The sequence below is a fragment of the Battus philenor genome, unplaced genomic scaffold, assembly GCF_028537555.1.
Source record: "Battus philenor isolate CCGP_79_NKW_IND1 unplaced genomic scaffold, ilBatPhil1.0.hap1 SCAF_29, whole genome shotgun sequence".
Taxonomy (NCBI): domain Eukaryota; kingdom Metazoa; phylum Arthropoda; class Insecta; order Lepidoptera; family Papilionidae; genus Battus; species Battus philenor.
This window is the reverse complement of record NW_027181692.1, coordinates 4,373,042-4,396,248: the sequence shown is the minus strand read 5'-3', so window position 1 is coordinate 4,396,248 and position 23,207 is coordinate 4,373,042. Positions and strand designations below refer to the sequence as shown.

The 23,207-nt window shown below is 36.1% G+C and overlaps 1 protein-coding gene across 3 annotated transcripts in view; it reads right to left on the bottom strand.

Annotated features, from left to right (window-relative positions):
- Positions 1-23,207, bottom strand: part of LOC137926268 (uncharacterized abhydrolase domain-containing protein DDB_G0269086-like) — a 52,697-nt gene that overhangs the window by 5,083 nt on the left and 24,407 nt on the right. For all 3 annotated transcript variants that reach the window (XM_068769863.1, XM_068769862.1, XM_068769861.1), the window contains exons 2-12: positions 21,511-22,860; positions 9,315-9,466; positions 8,483-8,617; positions 7,119-7,261; positions 5,830-5,991; positions 5,128-5,352; positions 4,425-4,622; positions 3,170-3,347; positions 1,404-1,568; positions 788-913; positions 241-343 (exon numbers count right to left, since the gene is read on the bottom strand). In XM_068769863.1, the coding sequence (XP_068625964.1) occupies positions 241-343; positions 788-913; positions 1,404-1,568; positions 3,170-3,347; positions 4,425-4,622; positions 5,128-5,352; positions 5,830-5,991; positions 7,119-7,261; positions 8,483-8,617; positions 9,315-9,466; positions 21,511-22,784 (2,861 nt within the window). In that variant the 5' untranslated portion in view covers positions 22,785-22,860. The remainder of the gene's footprint in view (positions 1-240; positions 344-787; positions 914-1,403; positions 1,569-3,169; positions 3,348-4,424; positions 4,623-5,127; positions 5,353-5,829; positions 5,992-7,118; positions 7,262-8,482; positions 8,618-9,314; positions 9,467-21,510; positions 22,861-23,207) is intronic.

Genomic DNA, 23,207 nt, shown 5'->3' with positions numbered 1-23,207 from the left:
CAGTTATTACTGAGATTTCATTCCACGGGCGGTTTTAATGGTCGATGATCGTGTAAAATCCAAACAAATCAAAAGCATCATAATATATTACAGATAAAGTTATATATTATTAAATTACACAGGGAATATTGGGCGTAATTTAATATTTATTTGTTCAATTCTACTTATTAAAAAGAGATCGTTATTAAATAAAGCCATGCGAGTTGTTTAGGTCATAAATAATGAAATTTTTAATCTTACCTCAATTCTTGCTCCGTGACAGCGAGCGTTCGTCCACAGGCAGCAGCTTTAGCTTCTAGCTTATCGAAGTCAACACTCTTTGCTTGAATCTGAGACTTTAATTCTGAAAATTTTTAAATTCTCTAAAATCTATCCTCCATCGTCCCCGGTATAAGGTTCATTATATAAAAAATAATGCATAAATGACAGGTTCGAAATTTAAAAATCATAATTTGAAGGAATATATATTTGTTTCATTGTTTCAATAAAATTGTGATCCGTTTATTTGATAAATTGTCCAATATAAAAAATAAAAAAAAATATCCTTGATTTCTTCAAGCGATGTTCATCGCTATAACAAAATTTGAGTCATCCAAACACAGTAATTATATTAGCTAAGGAATTCTTAAACCAAAATGCTGCAAAACTTTAGGAGACATGAAATACCTCTAAGAAAGAGCTCTTACTTCTGCTAGTATTATATTTGACTATTACCAAAAATAAAATCAGGCAACGCTTATGAAAAAATATCTCAGGTTTTGGAGGATGTAGTGTGTAAGCTGTTCACCTGCAATCTCACGTGTCAACTCTCTCTCTCTTTTGACTCTCTCTTCCTCTCCTTCCTGTCGGCACTCGCTCTTCATACGCGATAGGCAGTTCTCCTTGTCTGTCATGAATTGATCCCACTGTTCCTCTATAAAAGATAATTCTTGATTTGCATTCGTCATGGAATATGACTACATATTAAAGGTAGCATAAACTTCTGGTAAGCAAACAGTATGAGGGAATATAAATCTAGTCAACTATTGCTAAGTAAAGATAATGAAATTGCTGAAGCACGAGCCATTCGGTCATTGTAACCGGTGGTAAAAATAGTTATACAACAAATAAGTTATAGTGTTAAAGAAGCATGATATTTTGGATTCGTACTAAATTAAAAAAATTAGTCGGAATAAACCTTGAGAAATAAAATGTTGTACACTGGGATTTTGACAGCAAACGTACATTTAAATTAGAAAACTAAAATTAAAAATTGAAGTATTATTTGCTTTAAAGTTTCTTGGGACTCCAAGAAACTTTAATAAATTATGTATCAGCATTTTTTCGTCACGCCAACGTTCTCCCATCGAGTCTCCTGTGGATCCTTGGTGGACACCCAGGGTCTAGATGAAACAAGCACTTACCCATCTCAACCCGATGCTGCTCTTTCAACTTGGAGATCTGCTCATAGCGCTCCGCCAGCATCTTGCTTCGCGTGGTCTCCAGCAGGCGGCGCGCCTCGTCGGCCGCGACCGCCGCCTGCTCCTCCACCGCCTGGAGCTTCTGACTCCATTCTTCTGCCAGTTGCTCTGGTAACAAAGTTAGAGCTATGCTAGAACACAATTAAGTACTTGCTTGCTTTTATGTTACAAAGGAAAGAAAAACATTTCACAGATTTTCCTTAAAAATTTTAATTTTGATAAAGCGGGACTAAATTCTTCGAGTGAAAGTTGCGTTTAGGACGGAAAAGTTTGTATCGGATCATCCTTCTGATGATCTAGAAGGATACCTTCCGTATAAACTTAATAAGATTGACAAGAGCGATATGTTAACAATTAGTCAAATTTTAAGATATTGCTTAAGTGGCAAGCAAATAACTTCTTCTTTTTGGCAAGGCAGTTAAAATTAGGAATGTCAGCGAGTACGAAGCAAAACGGCCGAAAGAAAGAATGAGTGAATACAGCTGTATTCACTCATTCTTCTCATTAAGAAGCCAACATGTTAAATAGAAAAAAAAAACCATTAGGCATTCCAGTGCGGCAAGCGGGTGAACGTAAAGAAAAATGAAAAAAAAAAGAAACATGTAAAACACCCTTCAAATGAACATAGAAGGTTTAGACTCTCTCTCTGTGCTTTTGGCAAATCAGGTTTGTTCAGATGTGCCAGAGCTTTCTTTTATATCCCGAACCTTAAGTTATTTAGGCAGACATTTGTGGTGCAGACCACAGACTTTTCCATTATCCTATCTAATTTTTAAAAACATAACGATATCGAGTTTATTTTAGATAATTGCTTCCATGACGATGCTTGTCATGATTGTTTAAATAAATAAACGCATATATCGTGCAATATTCATGTTCGAATTCTGCCGACACAATTTATGTCTTAAAGAGCCGTATGTGTTAATTGAAAAAAAAAAACATTGCAGTGCAAAGGTTTTTATCAATAAATATAAACTTTTTATACCTTTTTCTAGGGTTCATAAAATTAGTAATTCTTTTTTGGGCAACTGTGTACGGCTTTACAATACACCACTGTGTAATGTCATTCGATTATCACGTTACAAATTGAATGTATTAATTGCAATCATTAGTTCGTTTTACTTGTCAAACCTAATTTATGTTTTATAATAATTTGTGTTTTCCTTAAAAAATAAAGTAAATTCCTAATGTCTGAATTTTAATAAGGAATCCACATTGGTGACCCCGACGTGAAGTGTGCTGCTCCGGGAACAAATCGCCGATAGAAGTTAAGCATACCCAAGTACCTTCTCAGTTCTTTAATGGTTTGAGGTGCTGGAAAATCGTTTATAGCTTGTACTTTTGCTTCCAATGGACGAATACCCTCAGATGAGACGTTGTATCCCAGAAAAACTACCTCGGGCTGCCCGAAGACACACTTCGAGGTATTTATGAGAACGCCATCGTCTCCAAACGTCTGAACAGTTATCATGTCATATCATGTCATGAACGTCATGTCAAAAACCAGAGGCCTGGCGCCTACATAGGAATAAATAGCTATTCTACTGTACGAAGGATATTGTGAGCACAACAAACTCGTCTTGGGTTGTGGGTTTTTCTCAGATCAGGGCACGTCAGTCGTTATGGGGGTAAACAATATGAAACTAGTTTCTGTTCTATTTGGTGCAATAACATAAATGAATGAATATAGGTAGGTGTGACTGTGATACCTTTCTCCTTCTCGAACCTCTCGGTGATCTGCTCCACGTTGTTGGCGTAGTTGATGTCGGCCTTGTCGAGCAGGTGCCGCAGTTGCATCACGTCCCAGTCGGCCTGGCTGCGTGCCTCGGCGACCGCACGCTCGAAGCTCGCCTCCTTACTCGATAATTCTTTCTTCAGATTTTCGAACTGAATAAAATTTGAAATTCTACATACTTCTAAGAACTGTACCCAAGGCGCGATAATCTTTACAATTCAAATTTATATCAGTTGTTTTAAAATATCACGATTTAGTCAATGATAAATATGGGAATAATACGAGTTGAATTTATATTATGCTGTTATACCTTTTACTCCTATCGCGTTTATGTAACCGCACTGAATATTACCTCCAAAGGTTTTAAGTAAAAAGGGATTTCACGTGATACTTTCTCGAGCGAGTATCTTGTGTGACAGAAGGGAAATAAAGATTCCTTGTTTGAACAAACAAAGAAGGAATCCACGGTAATTTTTACCTTCCCATACAAATACTCTGTTCACGATAGGGGAGAACTGGAAATCTCAGGTGTTCTATGAAGCGCTGAGTATGACCTCTGAGGGTTTTAAGTAAGAATTCCACGTAATGTTTCCTTATCCTGGTATCCTGGTACTTCACGTGATAGAAGGGATATGGAAAACTCGGGTACACTATAAGGTGCTTAAGATGACAGTCGAGGGCTTTAAGTGAGTAGAAATCACACGTAATCCTGTCACCTTACCACACGAAATACATCCTGTGTGTAACAAAGGGAATATACAAATCTTGAGTTATTTATGAATCGCTAGAGGGAGTATCTAATGCGACGAGGAGATCGTAGTTATTAATACATTTAAAAGACCTTTTAAGTTAAACAGTTTTTTGATACCCATATTGTGGTGGTTGTGGAAAAATTTTACCTAGTCCGCCATATTGGAACGGCGTCCATCTTGAATTTTAAATTTTGACATAATCATCGTGTTTTACTAGTGTAGCCCTTTCATTTGATACCATATTGAGGGGGTTAAGGAAAAATATGTAATCCGCCATTTTGTATCGGCGGCCATATTAGATTTATAATGTTATTGATTTTATTATATTGTATTGTCATCTAAATTAAATGTGTGTACCAAATTTCAGATCATTCTGACAACGGGAAGGTGCTTAAATTTCAAATTATAATTTTGACCCAAACAAATAAATTCTGTACGGGTCGAACTAAATAAAACCGTTTAAAAATAGGCGCGTACCCTGGCGTTGAGTTCCCGTAGTTTCTTCTCGGCTTGTGCCTCGTGCTCGGCTTTGAGCTGCAGCAGGGCGGCGCGGCCGCGGTCGGCGGCGGCGCGCTCGTAGGCTAGGCGCGCGGCCGCGGATGACATGGCGGACGCGTGCTCGCCTTTCAGCGCCTCGACTTGCCGCGAATGCTCCAGCTTCAGCTTGCTCACGGCCTGAAGGTTTGTATTTCAATGATTTATCGACGGCTTTCACTGAAGACATTGGATACAGGCTGCTTCCTACCAGTCTTATTGTAAATCAATAGGGAAGATTTAAGCCCAACTATGGACGTCCTATTGATGTAACGATGACGTCGAAAGTATTGGGCAGCAAGTTAGTAATTAAATATTAACGTGAAAGTGCTTTAAATACAGATTAAAAAAAAAAACTTATTTATCATATAATTGTTCAGAATACAGGTTCATCTTGCCTACATGCACAATTGAGAAGAGATGCAGTTATATATCTAGTATATCATTAAAAACTTTTTCTAAAACTTGGAAAGGTAAATGTTATGTTAAACACTTTACTACGCCCTGCGGCTGAAATCTGCCAGTTCACGGACCATTCCGTTCTGTGGATACAGTACCGATCAAACTGTGAAGATCTAACAGCGAAGACATTAACAGAAATAGTAGCAGCCTGAAATGATGATGATGATGATAGTATATAACAAACCTCCTCATGTAGCGCGTCCTTTGCTTTGCCACTCTGCACCTCCTTTTCCAGCAGTTCGCTGAGCTTCTGTTTTTCTATCTTCAGCTCCTCCTCCCTAGTCTCCAGCTCTTCCAATCTACAGTTCAGGGACTCGAGGGAGTGCTGTTGCTCGCTAACCAGCCCACGCAGCTGATGCAGTTCTGCAATATGCGGTGGGTTCTGCAGGCGTTCCACGGTCTGAGATAGCTGAGGATTAGACGTAAATTGTAGTTTTTAATATGCTCCTAATTCTTTAACGGATGGATTTTTTTCTGTTCAAAACATAGTATTGTGATCTTTAAATTCTAATGCTAAAATAAAAGATGAAAATTTTTACATTAGTTTATTTTTCAGTTGAAATGCGACAGGCCAATAACTTCTGGCAGTACAATCTGCAGATACAAATATTAAAAAAACAAATAATTTTAAAATACGAATATCTAAAACGTGTTTTCTTACTTTATTATCACATGCTATTTATTATGTTTTAGACTACTGATTTTTGTATAGTGTGTAACATGCATTAATTGACAGCAAATGATATACATTTACTACATTCACACCTTTAAAACTTTTGCAGTTATAAACTGTATAGATTACTTCGGATCATAAGACGCAACCAAAATTTAAGTATATTATTTTAGTAGTCAATGAACGTGTTGGTTATAGCTGTCTCGTTCTTACCTCTTTCTTCTCTTTCTCTGCATCCCTGGCTCTCTTCTCCAGCTCGCGCATCTTCCACTCGCAGTCGGCCAGGATCCGCTCGGCGCGTGCGGCCGCCTGTGAGCGTGCCGCCTCATGCGCTGCCCGCCACTTCGCACTGCTGGCTTCTGCTGCTGACAGAGCCTGAAGACAATGAAAGTAACGCATAATTTAGTGCCGCTAGGCAATTGTTTTTACTTAAAACATCTGTTCAAATTAATAAAATAAATACTGTTTATCATAGTCGTTACATACAGGACTGTTTATAAGTATAAAAATCCTTAAAGAAGTAAATGTATGTCACATTTATAGTCATTAATGTATAGTATAGTTTATGAATGGTCAGTGGTAGTCTGGCGGTAAGGACTGAGACTTTTAAGCGTAGGTCGCGGGTTCAATTCCAAGGATACAGTCTTATATATAATTTACACTATTTATACTAATTAAATAGGATTGAGAAAGCACACAAAAACAATTATGGTATATCCCCCATAGACATCTTTGGAGGAGGCATCTGCTTTGAAGTGACGCTGCAGATGGTGGATTCTGTTGCCCATCCTCTGCGAACTTGGTTGTGAACAAGCAGTGGCAATCCTATATAATAAATGCACATAGTGTGAGTTTTAATAAAAAGTGTCCGGGAATTTAACCCGCGCTCTACGGTCTCAGTCTTCTACCACTGGACTACCGCTGCACAGTCCTATGTAATGTCACTAAATTATTTCGTAATCAATTTAATAAGTTTATCATATAAAAAATTTAAATAGTGTGAATGAAGTTTAAAGTGCTAATAAAGCTTGACATAGAAAGCTTAAGTATGTATGTATGGTATAAGTTTGTACTGGGTTCCTTTATGTTCAGGTCTTGGGAACTTAGTTCTTATATAAACCCTTACTAAGTAAAAGCTGCCACGAAGTAATCTTCTCTGTTTTTCTATGTATATATAATGGAATCAGGCTTTACCTTTCGGAAGTCAATCCTAAGTAAGAAAAAGACCAATATTTAGCCACTTCCGCACTCTCACTTCCACTCTGTGTTTAGCACTAATCGGTGTGACGTAGCTCCTCAAGATGCCCCGTGGAGGGGTGAAACACGTGTTGAGTGATTTAACGGTGGCAGTTGTGTAATTCGCATTGTTGGCCGCATACGCATTTATCAGCGGGCTGGCGCGCGGTGCACTTTGTTGCACGACTACCACTGCATGTGCGGAAGTGGATAAATATTGTTCCTTTTCTTACCTTTCTATGTATGTTTTATTGCTTTATACTCACTTCTTGTGCTTTTTGCGCGTTAATTTCTTTCTCCTGCTCAAGTCTGTCTCTATCTCTCTCCAATTCCAGAACCCTAGACTCCAGCTCGGCCCGTCGCGTCAAAGCATCTTCCAGCTCCGATCGGAGTTGCCTCACTGATTCCTCTGAAATAGTATAATAAAATTGAGACTATTGTCAAAATATAGGAATATTTTATTTTTAACTACGAGCATAAATTCACTCAATAATAATTTTAAGCGTTCTTAATATTAACTTCTACATAACAATATCATTGTTCTCGACGCTTTCACATAGATCCTGTGTGTTTCAGGAAGGTTACGGCGACGTGTCGGCAGACGCGGCGCATCTAGAACTTTCACTAGATGGAACAACGATATACTCAAGGTGACTTGAAGTCGTACTTTGTATTAATATTTAGCGGTAAGATGATCACATATACCATAATTGCTACAATAAACATGTGTATGTTCGACGTCGTCATCGTTCAAGCCCATAGAAGGCACATTGCAAGGCATAGGCCTTCCAAAAGTAGGTGATCTCCCATAATCTTGCTGCTCGCTGCTTCTCATCCTTTGTAAACTTATTTGTGAGCTGCGGCAATCCTATACAATTAATGCATAAACCATAAATTATTTAAGATCGTATATCCCAGGAATCGAACCTGTAACCTATGATCGGAAATCTCAGTTCTCTGCCGCTGGGCTATCACATCTATACGTTCGTGAAATGTATATTTAATATTTTTAGTGTTTTTATTTAATTTTATTAGTAATTTTGGACAACGTTATACAATATTACAATACATTTTCGTTTAAGATCTTTGAATTATTATGTAATAAATTTATGAAGTTTATTAAATGAAAATATGTAAAAAAGTGTTACGTATTCAAACGGCTTTTAAAGTGATGATAAACCTTGGGAATGAATTGTTTAACAACTTTATAAGGATATTAAGAAAGTGAACATAAAACTAAAAACTCGTATGAACCTATTGAGGTGTCTTCCGAATGGGTAAATTAAATCTGATTCTAGTTTTCTATGATACTATTTAGATTAAAATATGAACAATAGAAATAGCTCTCCTATTAACAATAGAAACTAATCGGTAAACAACTAAAGAATTGAATATTAGAGTTTGAATTCAATGTCTCTTTAATATAATTATTTTTTTGGCTACTGTAATTGATTTTATGTTAATAATTAATAAACCTTGTTTTTATTTCGTTAGTCATTATGTGCCCAATTTCTTGATTTCGGTTGATCTATGATTTATAGAATATCATGTATTGTTTGTAAACTATTGTAGCATCTTTTTTAAAAATAAAAGCTATTTGTTCTCTGTTAAATCAAATTGTTGAACTAACCATTCCGCCTCTGTAGCTGATCAGCCAGGTCCGCAGAACAGCTCCTGGCCGCAGCCAGCTCCTCCTCCAGGGAGCGACTCCTCTGTCGCACCAGCTCTGACTCCTTGTAGGCTGCGGCTAGATCGCATTTTAATTCTGAAAACAGAAATAACATTAATTCATGTCAGCCTCTTATAAAGACCGTCACAATGACTGATCTTGCGCTAACCGCATTCAACAACTTGCAACTTTGATTATGTCGCCAGTCCAGTTAGTGGAGGGGGGGCCAGTTAGTGGGGGTTGCCTATCCACGCAGCAATCTGGTGTACTTTATACACGGGTTTCTTTTCAGTTAAGATAGAGAATTTTCATAAAAAATGTTTATTACAGAGTATATAATATTTTTTTTCAGAACTGAATTCCTGGACTAATGACGTTTCAGAACTATGATGTTAGCGTCATAGATCACTATACAAACACTTTTCACGCATCTTTTTATTTTTGGCTGCCGTTGTTGGAGGCCTCTCGTTCTCCTCTATTTCGTTTAGGGATAAGACACAATTTTTAATTAATTATTCACATCCTTCTTTTTATTTCTTTGCTCCTCGTTCAGTTTTTTTAAGATAAATCATTCGGTCTTCTAACATACTTCACAGGATCGTACATACTCATCTATTTTTAGTTTCCTCTTTTTCATCACCTTTCATCCTACACCTCACTTATCATACGGCACAGGTATTGGGTTTCTTATCTTTTTTTAATCACAATTTATTTAGTGCTTAAATTTGTAGATTCGTTTCATGTATTTTCGCTCGTTGATATTAACTTCACTTTTTTTTAAGTTACCACTTACGCTCAATCTCCTGGTCCTTCGCCTCGATTTCCTTTCGGTAGGAGATGATCAGGTCCCGCGCGCGTTCAGCCTCCTGGCACCTGGTGTCGGCGAGGTCGGTCAACGCCGCTACCTGCGTCTGGAACTTGCTCTCCTGTGATACCAGCGTCTTCCTGGAATCAAAAACGCCTTTGTTAATTTAAAAAATATTGGCACGCATAGACCTCCCTCTAAGATCCCCAAGATGGACAGTTTTACGTTGCTCGCATCCATTGACTATGTCGTCGGCCCTCCTAGTGGGACACTTACCCACGTTGCGTCTACCGGCTCTTTTGGTTAATAAAGAACTTGACATTATATTCAAATACTTCATTTTGTTTTATTTGCCTCGACTGCACGTTATTTAAATGAGCATTTTTATGCCTATAAAATTCAAATTCAGTATCTTTATTGAAGTAGCAATTTACATGCACTTTCGAATCGTTGATTATTTTGAACATTATAAAAAATTTAGTTTATTTAGTCCGTGAATATGCTACCATCGCCTCCGAACGCTGGCGGAAGCCGGCTAGTAATACAACATTTAATGGAATCAGACGTTACCTTGCGGAAGTCCATCCTAAGTAAGAAAAGGACCAATATTTAGCCACTTCCGCACATGCAGTGGCAGTCACTTTAAGTGATTTAACGGTGGCAGTTGTGTAATTCGAATTGTTTGCCGCATACGCATTTATCAGCGGGCCGGCGGGCGGTGCACCTTGTTGCACGACTACTACTGCATGTGCGGAAGTGGCTAAATATTGGTCCTTTTCTTACTTAGTAATACAACAGTTGATCTTTTTAAATTCAATTTAACAACCTGATTTGTAATAACAACCCTGCAAATAAATCAACAAAACAATTTTCAAATATTTATAATAAGAATTATACACTGCTGAACACAAAAATCATCTGATTGTCTCGACATAGAAATTTCTGGTTCCTCAGAAAGTCGTTCACTGATTATGCTGCTCGTTCTTGAAATGTTTTACCTATGTCGATTACAAGAACCAATTCTCTTTGGACTTTCAAAAGGCTTTTTATTAGCGTTATTTGTCGATGTCTTAGAATTGTATTAGCTTTTTTCTTGTCTGTAATACTTCTTAATTTTTCACATTTTTAAGTATCATAATATTTAATGTAATGATTTTGAATTAGTAGCAACATTTTTATTCATTATACATTACATAACTATTTATTTTTCTTATTAGCCAACACCCTTCTATTAAAATACGACTCTTTTTCAATCCATTTGAATATCGTTAGTGAGATTAGCGAGATGCGATAGGATAACCTTTTGTACTGTTTCTCTGTTATGTTTAAAGTGTGTTCATATTGACCAGTAGAATTTATAACGCGGCTTTCTAAATAGCCAAGAGGCATGGTTAAATTAAAACACTATTAATAAAACGATATGTCTATTACTATTGTCTCAACTAGACTACCTTCATAATACAAGTCTAGGTCAGGTCAGCCCAAGCTAAGCTAAACTACAATATTAGACAGAAGCGTTGCTAGAGTTTGTTCCATCACATATTATCCCAGTACTAGCGCTTTTCGTGGTAGTATTTTTATCCAGGCAATAGCAACTGATCAAATAGAAGTTCGGCCTTTTTAAGTTCACTCGCACCAATCCGGAGAGGATAGATCTTCCGTCTACGCGATCCTAGAGATCGTTGGACTTCTATCAGGTAACAATGTACTTGATGTAAAGGCCCGAGCTGAGGCTCCTGAGGGAGTTCTCAACCTAAGTTACGTAAACGAGGTAAAAGTCAAGCCCTCTCTATGCTCTATCTTCTCAAGCCCGAGGAACCTGTACATGCCAATATGGTAATAATATCTAATATATAAAATTCTCGTGTCACGGTGTTCGAACTTGAATTCCTCTGAAACGGCTTGACTGATTTTTACCAAATTAATTATGCGTATTCAGTAGGTCTGAGAATCGGCTACTATCTATTTTCTATACCCCTAAGTGATAAAGGTTGTTCACACTTAAAAAAAAAAATTATTTTTTTAACGAAATTTTTTGTTTTCAACCTTTATTTTTTATTTGTAAATTAAAATATCAATTTTTTTGCAAAACAACGTTTGCGGGATCAGCTAGTAGTATATTGATGTATAAATCAATTGCAAGTTCGACGAGTTTAAAAATATAGTCTAGTTTTAATAAGCACCCGATCTGCGTTTTAAAACCTATGTTTACGCGGCACATACCGGGCAAGTTTACCTAGCGATCGTTAATCTAGAAATCTTTAAATAAATCTAAAGTTCATACTATTTTAACACCGACGTAACGTTTCTAGTAGATTTCTAGGCATATTACTCACAAATAGGTCGTAGTATGAATCGTCTGGCTAAGTAAGGTTCATGATTGCGAAGTAATTGATTTACGTACGAATTGTTTGTATTTTTTTTACAAAAGTACTTAAGTAATGATCGAGTCGATGTCTAATGACAACTCCTCAGCTTGAATATATAGTTTTAATGACACCATAATTTTTTGTCCTATTTACAATTTACAGACTAACTTACAATTTGTCAAAATGGGTTGGTTATGCACATAAAAAGAAACAAATTATTTAAAATCTTTCTAAAATCAAAATCATCTCCTCATCTATTGACTATTAATGCAATAACTACCAAAGAAATAAAGTCGATAAAAGGATATTTGCTTAGAAAATAAAACACACAATGATTGACTGTATAAAATCGCTATCTACGATATGACCGGCCCTTCTCTTTTACTTTTTGCTTATCCATTTATTTCATTTTTATTGTTTGTGTTGATCTACAGTAATGAGCAAATAAATAAAAAATAATCTTAAACAAAATTAAAGATCGTCATTTGTTTCTAACAATCAGGTAATAATCCAGAGCACACGAGGGATGAACTGGAAATGGGAAGTTGCTATTAAACTTTTTTTTAAATAGTCACTCGTCTTTATAACCTTGCTAATAAAAAACTTTTATTTACTTATCACCATTTATTTATCGTTGAGATAGACCAAATGTATTTATGGCGTTCCAAAACCAGAAACGTGGCCTTCGCGGGTGTGGTGTGAGGACCCTAAACTTCTAGTTTCAGTGACTCTGAGGCGGATGATAGATTGATGTGGGTTCAAACTGTCGTGATAGCACCACGGTTTCTGGAGAAGCTTAAAAAACACATACCCTGGGACGGACTATCTAGAAAATCACAGCGCGAGCGAGTGTTCTTTATGGAGATATCGGAGTCCTTCATGCAGCGCAGAGTGGCAACCGCCCAGATGGTTTTGGTTGGTAGGAATCCCACAGAACTTTTTCATCTCCTCCGAGGCAGGGAATCGTAAAAATCTAGATGATTTCTCCACCGAAACCAAAAGAATTTACAGGACACAAGCTAGTGAATGTATTAATAATCCCAAACATTTCTTAAAAATGTCTTTACAAAAACAAATTTACATTTTAAAAATATCTCTTTGTGTCCATAACAATTTTGTTTTCTTATATTTGGCTCTTTTGTTTGACAAGTTCGGCTACCCCAGGTACTATATATTATACTATATTATAATAATATATTTTTCAGTTCCTTTATTGTTATGCTCAGATGCATTTTTGTAGACGACGGATTTTCAGTGGTAAACGAGAATGTCAATAATGTTGGCAACATTGCTTCTTTAGCAAGATTTATTTAAATGGAGATTAATGCAAGAGTGCACGTCTGCCAGCTGTTTTTAAAAATTCACACAATATTAAAAACATCTTCGTTTTATTTAAGATAATGGTTACAGGGGCAGAGAACCTTATAAGTATAAAGAAGATGTCAATTCCAATTCAAATGAAAAACTGTTTTGTGAAGTAAAAACTGTGGCTGTTCAGTACAGAACTTTTTACGGAATTGTATTGTTAAAGTTACAAGTTTAATTATACACATGCAGAAATAATTTCATAATGATTTCCCACAGTCGCGCGGCGCATAAGTAATGTCCTGTGCACTTAAGCTGTTACTTGGAGTCCATCATCTAACTTCAAGACAATTACGATCTCTTTCCTGAAGTGTGACTTTGGTCGGAACTGATTATTAGTAAAAGGCCGATAAAATGTAAAAGGTCTAGTGTGGAACTAAAAAAATATGCATATATTCGAGGCTTATGTTTAGTTATTAGTACGATTATTTATAATACAAAAAAAGCAAAACAAATAAGACTTTTAACAAGAGAGTAAGATTAGATATCTGAAGAGTTTTTTGTTGGCTATTGTAAAACCAATAATTGTTTACCGTGATTCTCTATCTTTGTGATTGTATTCAAGTCACGTATCAGCAAAACATTATTATTTGTACGCTGTAACATCACATGAACGATTAAAAATAAAACATGATTCAAGACCTATTAGTGTTTGTGCGTCAATCGACAATATGGCGGCCTTGTCATGTCATGAAAAAGCGCGCGAACTACCGCTACCGCCGGACATGAAACTCTCAAAACTTTTAAATTAGCTTTATGGCTGAGGAAGGACATAAAATGGTTTAACTAATTAATACAAAGTCATGTAACTAATTAATACAAAATCCTGATTTCATGTAACTTTTTTGTATGAAAATTCTCGTGCTTTATATAAATTCCATTGCAATAAAGTATAGTTTGTAATAAATTTATTTTGTACTCAGGTTGATCGGAAATAAGTGTAAAAGTTTGAATGCTTATCTGTCGCAAAAACCTTCAAGCATTTAACAATTATTTCCAATTATTCTGTATAAATTGGTCGCTCTGAAATATATTATGTAAAATTAATTATTTTTTCTATTGGAATTCGAAAGATCATTAACTTCTGGCAGTACAATATCTGTAAGCATAGATAATAAACAATATTTATTTTTAATATATAGAAATGCTAATATTGAGACCGCCTTTTCTTTCTATGTTATCATTATATTATTTATTGTTCATAAAACCTTTGATTTTAAGATAGGGTGTACTATATATATTATTTGACAGCTAATGTGCTATGAATTTAACTATTTAAAGCCTTATGTCTGTTACAAAACAGCCTGTATTTATATAAGACGTTATTTTTATGTATTAATGGATTCAATTCAGTAAAGTATTTGCAGTAGATGGCCATTACTGTATAATTTAATTTCAGAGTCATCTATCAGTATATTTTGCAATTAGTTAATTATGTAGTTATTTTAGTTTTGTCAGTTGTCACATTACTTTGCTTTCATTTGCTAGATACGCCTAATTGCTTTGATTCCACACGAGATAAATTTTCGTGGGATACGATGACGCATGTAAACTAGACAAAACTTCTTTTTGTTCGATAATGATTTCAGTAGTATCTTACGATACATAGTAAAGAGAGACGAAACGAATAATAAAGAAATAAGCAATAAGCGTAGTGATATGTAATCGAGAGTGATGTATCGCATTTTTGAACGCACACAAAACATTCATCCGCGTGCGCATTGACTATAAATAGCGCGGGAAAACAAAGAACTGTCAGCTGTGACAAATGACAAGCGCTAGCCTAAATTAAAGATTAAATTTAATTGAATCTTATCTCCTTGTCTTCTCTTCAAATTTTTATAAGAAGTCATAATGAATTAATAAAAATAAAACATTTAAAATTAATAACAATATAATATTATTAAAGAAAATGTTGTCTGTGAAAAAAAAGTAATAAATCAGACTACGCAAACTATTTCAGCAATCGTTCTTAATCTTAGTCTTATAATTGGCTGCATGTGACGATGTTCTTTGATTTACTTGGAACGCGACGATACATGAAAAATTTAATTTAATGACTCTAGTATTTTTTAATGAATGCTATAATTACTTGGTATGTTTGAGGAGCAAATATGCGTAGAATTCATGTAGTTTTGTTATTTATTAAGGCGCATTACAGACAAAAATTTTAGAATAAAGCGTGCATTTAATCAGATGTTAAATATTTACTTGATTAAAAATCATAACCTTTTTTAAGTTTATAAGGATTATCAATATAGTGTCCACAATCATAATAAAATAATCATTAATAAAGATAATTGTCATTTTACAATAATAAACGATATAGTGAAAATAATGAAAAAAGTTTAATAATATAATTAAATAATAACATTCAAATAATATTATTGTGATTGCATAAATTTCGACTAAAATAATTATTTACTATATTTTTATTAGGTTAGTCTTCGTGAAGGCCGCCATTTTGTTCTCGTATTCTCATAAGATATTGTAAAATATCAAGCGTAGTTTGTATATAGTGAGTAGGGCAAGAAAACTGACATATATTTAACGTTTTTTTAATATTTTAAGCATCAAAATTTAAAAAATTCTATGTTGTTGCCTAAAAAAAATATCTATAAGAACAATGATATTCGATCTTTATCAAAGTATTTTGTGGGGTATACATATAATGTTAGGTGTTATTATTATAACATAGTATTAATCGATAAATTCACAGTTATGTTCTTTAATATAAAAAAATGATAATTAGTCAGTACATATAACATGAATATGATATTAAATTCATATTTTTTGTTTGCCAAAAAAATGTCATCATTACTGTAAGGAAGAAGCCTCCCCTTAAAATATCTATGGGAGATATACCCACGCTTGGCAGGTGGGTCGGCGAAAGCAGTGTGGTATTATGGTATGGAAAGGACGCTGTTGTTCATCCTCCGGAAATATGTGAAAGAGTAGTAGCAGTTCTATATAGTTATTGCACAATGTGTGAATTGTATATAAGACTGTATCTAACTGTAAGAAGTGTCAAGTCTCTACCGCTGGGCTACAACTGCACAAAACAATGTACATATAAGTATCTAAAATATTTTCGAATTTTCTCTATTATGATTAGTTAACAGTTACGTATTATATGCTAAATAAAAAAAAACTGTTTACATGCATGAATTTGTTTTTAATTTATAAAGGAGAACGATTATATTCAATAATTCTTTTATAATTTATACTTTTGGCACACAGGTAAAATTCATTTGGCTGGGACTGTTTTTTGTTTCTATTTATTTTATAAAAAAATATTATTTTGTATATTATTGTAGTACTACTAATTATAATAAATATTTAAGAGATTATTATAGGTTTTCGATTATTGTCTACGAAGTAAATGTTCTTACCTGTACAATGTGGTATGATCTAAATGTAATTGTAATAAAATTAGAAAAATAATTGAATTTGGAATAACTTTGCGGATAAAGCAACAAGACATTTACATGTCAAAGTATTATTTACGTAAACCCATACAGCATTTTCTTAATAATTGTTTTTAGTTTGTTTGTAAGTGCATAATATTTTATATTTATAATAACCAGACAACTGGCCTATTCAATGTATACTATTAAACAAATGCTTCCAATATTTCTAAGCTAATGCTATTTACAAGTTACTAACATATGTTTAGTACATATGGATAAACGTATTTTAACATGTAATATGTTTTTCAGGATATTATTATTCTTAATCTTAAGTAAACATTATCTATTAGAAGGTCCTTTCAGGCCATAGAAGCCCCACTGCACCCAACTACTATGCCCCTTCCCCACATATATACACCATATAACTGCCATGCTTTACATGCGGGTTGGTGATCGTAGAGTGGTATTATGGTACGCAGAAGACGTTGTTGCCTATCCTCTGGAAACATGTTTGTGAACAAAGGCAATCCTGTACAATTAATTCAAGAAACATGTAAGTAGTATAAGAGTATATTTCGTGAATTCTCAGTCCTCCACCGCTGGGCTTCCGCTGCTTCATGCCCCATGATACATTAGATCGGGAGATTCCTAAACTATTCCTCTATTCTAGTCAAGACACTCTTATTCCAAAATTAACTGATCTCTCAGGCTCCCAAAGGCAATTTACTTTAAAAATCTTGCTTTCGTTTTTGTCCTGAGTAAACTTGATATGTTTTCATAAAAAAATATATTTCTTTATTGTACAAAATTAAGCATGTTTATCGCGTTTAATTAGAGAAGTGAGGCAATGATTCGCAATGTACAAGTATTAGTAATTTTTATAACGAGTTGATATACGTAACACAAGTTGAAAGATTCAAATTTGTTTTATGGATAACGATTTTTTTAACTCCTGAAACAGGAAAGGGTTTTGGAATTCGGGAGGAGTCATTAATTGTAATTTGTTTTTATGCTGATGTTTGGATTCTTTTCAATTTTATTTTCTGCTCCCTCTTAGATACATACCAGAATTTATATTAATAAAGATTTTTTTTTAATTCTTGGTGTTATTAGGTGTTCCAACACATTTAATTTATAATTCCAACGCATATATAAAATACTAAAAGTAAAATAAAGTGTAGGGTTGAGAGTAGAATTTTTTTATCAGTGCTTGTTTTTGGATCCAAAAATGTGGAAGGCTTCACGATTTTGCATGTCCATCCTTGCGCAAAAGTTATGCAATATTTCTCTGCATCATAATAAATAAAAATCAAAATGTTCCTTATTCAAATAAGCTATTACAAGCAATGATGAATCGTCAATCAACATAAAATGTCAGTAATGTCAGTCCTACAGAAAGCTACCATCAGCTCAAAAGGCAGTTCTGCAGAGAAGAGCTGGCGAGAAACTCAACAGTTGCTCTTTACAAATATAGTTTTATAACGAGTGCTTGACAATTATTAGGTTCCTGAGTGATTTTGTAATTAACAATATTTAATTCCACACATTAAAATAAGTATAGTAAGGATACTATCGCTTATACGTTTCTCTTTCAGTTATAGTACGTATCGTTCCAAAACCAAGTACGGAGTCGACTCTTTTTTTTTTTTTAAATGGTCCCCGCTGTTGGGGACCTCTCGTTCCCCTATCTCGTGTGGGACAGGGACTTTTTAATTCTAGTAATTTATTTTATTTTGCAACATTATTTATTGTTCAAATATTTAACACGTATTATTCCTTTTCTTTCTATATTTTAGTGTTCTTTTTATTTTTACTTATTGTATTTATTACCACCTTCCTGCAGTAGCTGAGGAAGCATTCTCTCTCCCCTTCGTCTTGCATGATGGCCGAGATATTCCTTTTCTCTATCTTTTTGCCCATCCGGCATTCGGAATCTGCGCGCAGTCTTCCGAACGCCGGACAGTGGGCCACAAGGTAGACCACGTCGACTTGGAAAATCATTTTCCGTTTATGAACGAACCCTTAGGTTTGATATCAACCACTTTCATAAACCCTGTATTAGATGAACTAGCAGCGAATCCATCACATAGTAAATTAATGTAATTTGTGTTCTCTGCAAATATGAAGTGGACCGTTTAGCACTTCGTAACCCAGTTTAACGTCGTTAACCTTTATTCTAATTTCGCTTAACTGTCTGAAATACTCTAGTTTAAATTTAACGCAAGAGTGTCACAGCGAGATGGTGCAACATGAGTTAAATTAAACTTGCTGTCACATTTAGATGACAGAAAAAATCACCTACGAATTTCTTTTCTGTAGAGGTACAAGTGTCTCAGGCTGTCAGTATGGTCATGCTAGTCTATGTTAATATCAATGCTCATATTTATTTAAAAGATGTTTGGAGATTACCAAGGCAAAAGCTTAAAAAAATTGTCATTTTTTTTTCTCCTAAAAACTATACGTCACGCCATAAGTTGAGAATACTACCGATTTCATTCAAGTTTTATATACGTTTCCTTATAATCTTTAAAATTTTCTTATGGAAAAATATTTTTTTCATAAACTTAAAAAATCTGTATAAAACATGACAATATATTAAAACAGTGGAAACATATAGAACTTTTCAGTTTGAAGGATTTTTTAAAAGTGATAATAAAGCTAGGAAATAAATTGATCTACTACTGTATTAAGGATATTACAAAAGTAATCATAAAAAAACCCATCTGATTTAGTTGTGGGTTCTTCCAATGCCCGTTTGGAACCCTGCGAGGGTTTAACGTAAGTTGAAGGTTGTCATTACAGGAAAGCTAAGTCTAATTGAGCTCTTCTAACATTCTTCTCAAATGGTCACGGAAAATAATCCTATGAGTAAATTAATAATTATATATAAGCGGCCTGATAATTATATAACCATATAATAAAAACAATACAAATGTTTGTATGGATTAGAAAAAATTCCAAGATTGAATTTAATTGTGACGTTTATTAATAACTAATAGAAATATTAATATATCTGTGCTCAAAATATATATAATAAAGGAAAAATCGATAATCATTTCGAATTGGCAACGGTGATGATCAGTGCCGTCACTTTTCTAGCTTCTACGACATGGATGCACAGACCGCGGCCCGCTGGTCGAATACTGGTGGCCCGCCGACAGCAAAAATAATACTCTCGTACATTCGAAAAATATTGAATTCTATTCCAGAATAAAACCAAAAAAATTTAATTACCTATACTTCTGGCGGCCGGCCCGCCATCAGTTCGTGATTTGCCCGAGTGGCCCTTAGTCTTAATAAATCTGTGCAACCATGTTCTATGGCTTTGTTTGACTCAGGGATCCTGTCATCTACTGTTATTAAGCGCTGTAAACTTTTCCGGCTTTTACAGCTTCGTCCGGTTCATGATTTACGGATCAGGAATCCGCAAGTTAATACCTTTATTAGCAGGTTCTACCTGCGTAATAGAGTATAGCACTTGACCTCTGTAAAAACCGTTTCTTCACAGTATTATAAACAAAGTAAACTACATCACTGACTACGTTGGACAATGATTTACGAATTGTTTACTGTTACATATAATCCGTGGGCTTTTTGGCATTCGTATCGAGGAAATGCCCGCGATGAGAAATCCGCGCTTACGTTTGAACAAATGTTTACAATGTTTCTTTCATTTTACACGAAATTATTATAATTATACTAGCTGATCCCGCAAACGTTGTTTTGCAAGAAAAATTAAAGTTTTTAATTAACAAATGTAAGATAAGGGTTGATCGTAGAGGGGTGAAAATTTAGGTTTGTATGTATTTTTGTATGCTGCATCATAATAAAATAAACACCAAAAAAATTGTCTAAAAAATTAAAAATAAAATTTATGGGTGGACCACCCTTATCACTTAGGGGTATGGAAAATAGATAGTAGCCGATTCTCAGACATACTGAATACGCATGTAAAATTTGGTATAAATCGGTCAAGCCGTTTCGGAGGAGTTCAAGTTCGAATACCGTGACACGAGAATTTTATATATTAGATTCTGTATTAAATTAGTAAAAACATTAGAAAGTTCATTTCTTGTAACAATTATTCTGTTTCAAATTTACTAAATAATAAGTAAAATTAAATTGATTTTAATGATAAATAAAATAGTTTAATTTATGATTACATGTTTAGCGTTTCGTCTTTCGTAAATAAGATATATAAAAATATCGCAACTAAATAAACATCGGATTGCGTCTTATATACGCAGTACTTTGAAACAGACGTTGTTTGTGGAACAACAATAAACAAGAATAAATCGAAACAAAGGTTGAAAAACCCTCTCGTCCAAAATACCGCAATGGATGAAGACAAAGATCTTTGATCAGCGTGTGTTGCCGGTGATGACGTATGGACTCGAGACATGATCTCTTACGATGGGCTTATAAGATGCCTCAAACAATGGAGACACTTCGCTTCGCTGCGATGTCGAATAAAAAGTGAGATCCGTAGAAGAACCAAGGCCATCGACGATGTTCGAACTATTGTTCATCTAAAGTGGCATTAGGCCCCGTACATCGCTCTGCAATCGATGGCCGTTGATTTCTAATGATTGTAGAGTGAAAATGAACCGATAGACGCCGCCCCAACCCTCGCTTGGTAGACCGACGATATAGTTAAGGATGTGGGAAGTCGGTAGATGCGGGCAGCATAAAACAGTTCATCTTGCTGATATATTTGGGAAGGCCTGTTCCTTGCAGTGAGCTTCTATCGGCTGAAATGACGATGATGATGATCAAAATCCAAATCTATATAAAAAGTTATAACATTGCTGTATTTAAAACATCTCTAACATTTGAATCCGTATCTTTAGTTATGTAAAAAAATGTTTTTATAGTGGAGCGTTACACAAAACATTAAAGTAAAAATGTGGTAGAAGGAATAATAGTGCTTTTATATTCTCTGTGATGATAGTATGATATGATAGCTGGTAAATGTAAAACAAACGCATTACCGTTTTTCAAAAAAAAAAAAGCTGACAGCGAAGTATTTATGGTACTCACTCGTCACAGCCGGCTTCGTCGACGGCCTCGACGATCTCCTCTTCGCTTACTTCCTCTGCGTCGTCTTCACTTTCGCTCTCGCTGCCCTCACTGACCTCTCCGTCCACGCACTTGTCCGTAGTATCATCATTCCTCTCACTCATCTCTAAGAAACCACTGTCACTGTTATCACTCGAAATCCTCTTGAGTCCATCATCGAAGCACTCCACTTTTATCTTAATCGAGTCAACTTCTGGCACATTTATCACCGTTTTAATATCCTCGTCGCGGGATACTACGACGCCTCCGAGCAGTTCATCGTTGTCCGGAATAGGGTCTTCGAGATATTCACTTTCTTCTTCCTCTGAAGAAAGAGATTCGAATGACGAATTCATCTCGTCGTCGGTCTGCTGCTCGCCGTCGTCGAAGATCACATGCTTCCTGAACGTCACGCGTTTCTTGCCGCAGTCGGATCGGTCGTCGTCGGAGCAGCCGTCCGTGTCGGACTTAGGAAGCTTCAGGTTCGATTTCTTTTTGTGCGCGGGCGACTCTAAGCTTTGCGTTTCCGCGTCTTCCTTTTCCTCCTCAACTTTGTTCGTTTCATTTTCATCTTGAAGTAGTTTCTGCAGCTCACTCTCGAGTTCGTTTTTGTAGGTGCTGATCTGGCAGCTGGGTACTGTTGGATGCACGGGCACGTTGGGCTTGCTGTCGCCGTTGCCCATTTGCGTATCATCTATTCCGTCTATGGTGCAGTCTATACTCCGTGCGATCTCGCGGAGCAATGCCTCTGCGTGTCGCTTCTCGTCCAACTCCGTGTCGTTGGAGACGTAGACTAGCGACACGTGTTGTTGTTTTGTCTCGGGTTCGGGCGTGTATTTGTGCAGGAGGAGCGCGTTGTCGGAGTCGGGCGGGTCGGGCGCGACTCGAGTATTTTGGGGCGGCGTGGGCGCGCGCGTCGAGTCCGAGTTGCTGCGCTGCAGCGCATGCGCGTCGCGCGGCGGCGTCACGCGACAGGAGTGAGCGCGCGCGCTGCGCCGGGGCCTGCGCCGCTTGCCGGCCATCATCTGCAGCAGCGCGCCTACGCGCGTGCGCTGCGCGTACTCGGTCTCGGGTATCAGGAGGTTGACGACGTCCTTGCGCGGTGCGAGCGGTCGCTCGCTGCCCGTGTCATCATGAAGAGCGCGCGCGCCGACTGCGGTGTGCGCGGGTGAGGCCACGGTCGCCCGCCGTCGGGCTCGCTCGGGCGTCTCCGGCGCGGTCTCGGGCTTACCCTTCTTCTTAAAAAAGCTGAACATCTCTGAGGGAGTCAATGGCGCTCGATCATGTCCACGCGGCTGCGAGATCCCCTCTGAACTGTTTTAAATATAGTCCCTGAAATTCAGTTTCGTTTATTATTTACGTTCGTTATACGTATATTTCGATCGCGATGTTTTGTTGGTTGTTTGTGTATACTATACGCGTATATATGAAAACGCGGTTTCTATTCCCTGGAAGCGTTTGTCTATGAGATTTTCTTCGAACGACATTGATCCCGCATTACCCTAGATTCGCTCGTATCGAAACGATTTGCGCAGTGCACCGAATTAGAAATGTACAAAGTGTTCATTTCAAGTGCCGATACGCTGAATTTTAATTTAGTAAACAGACGCTTGTTTAATCTGTATTCTAATTTTGAACGGGCACATGAAGTGGTTATAAAGAAAGAAAAATACCTTTGT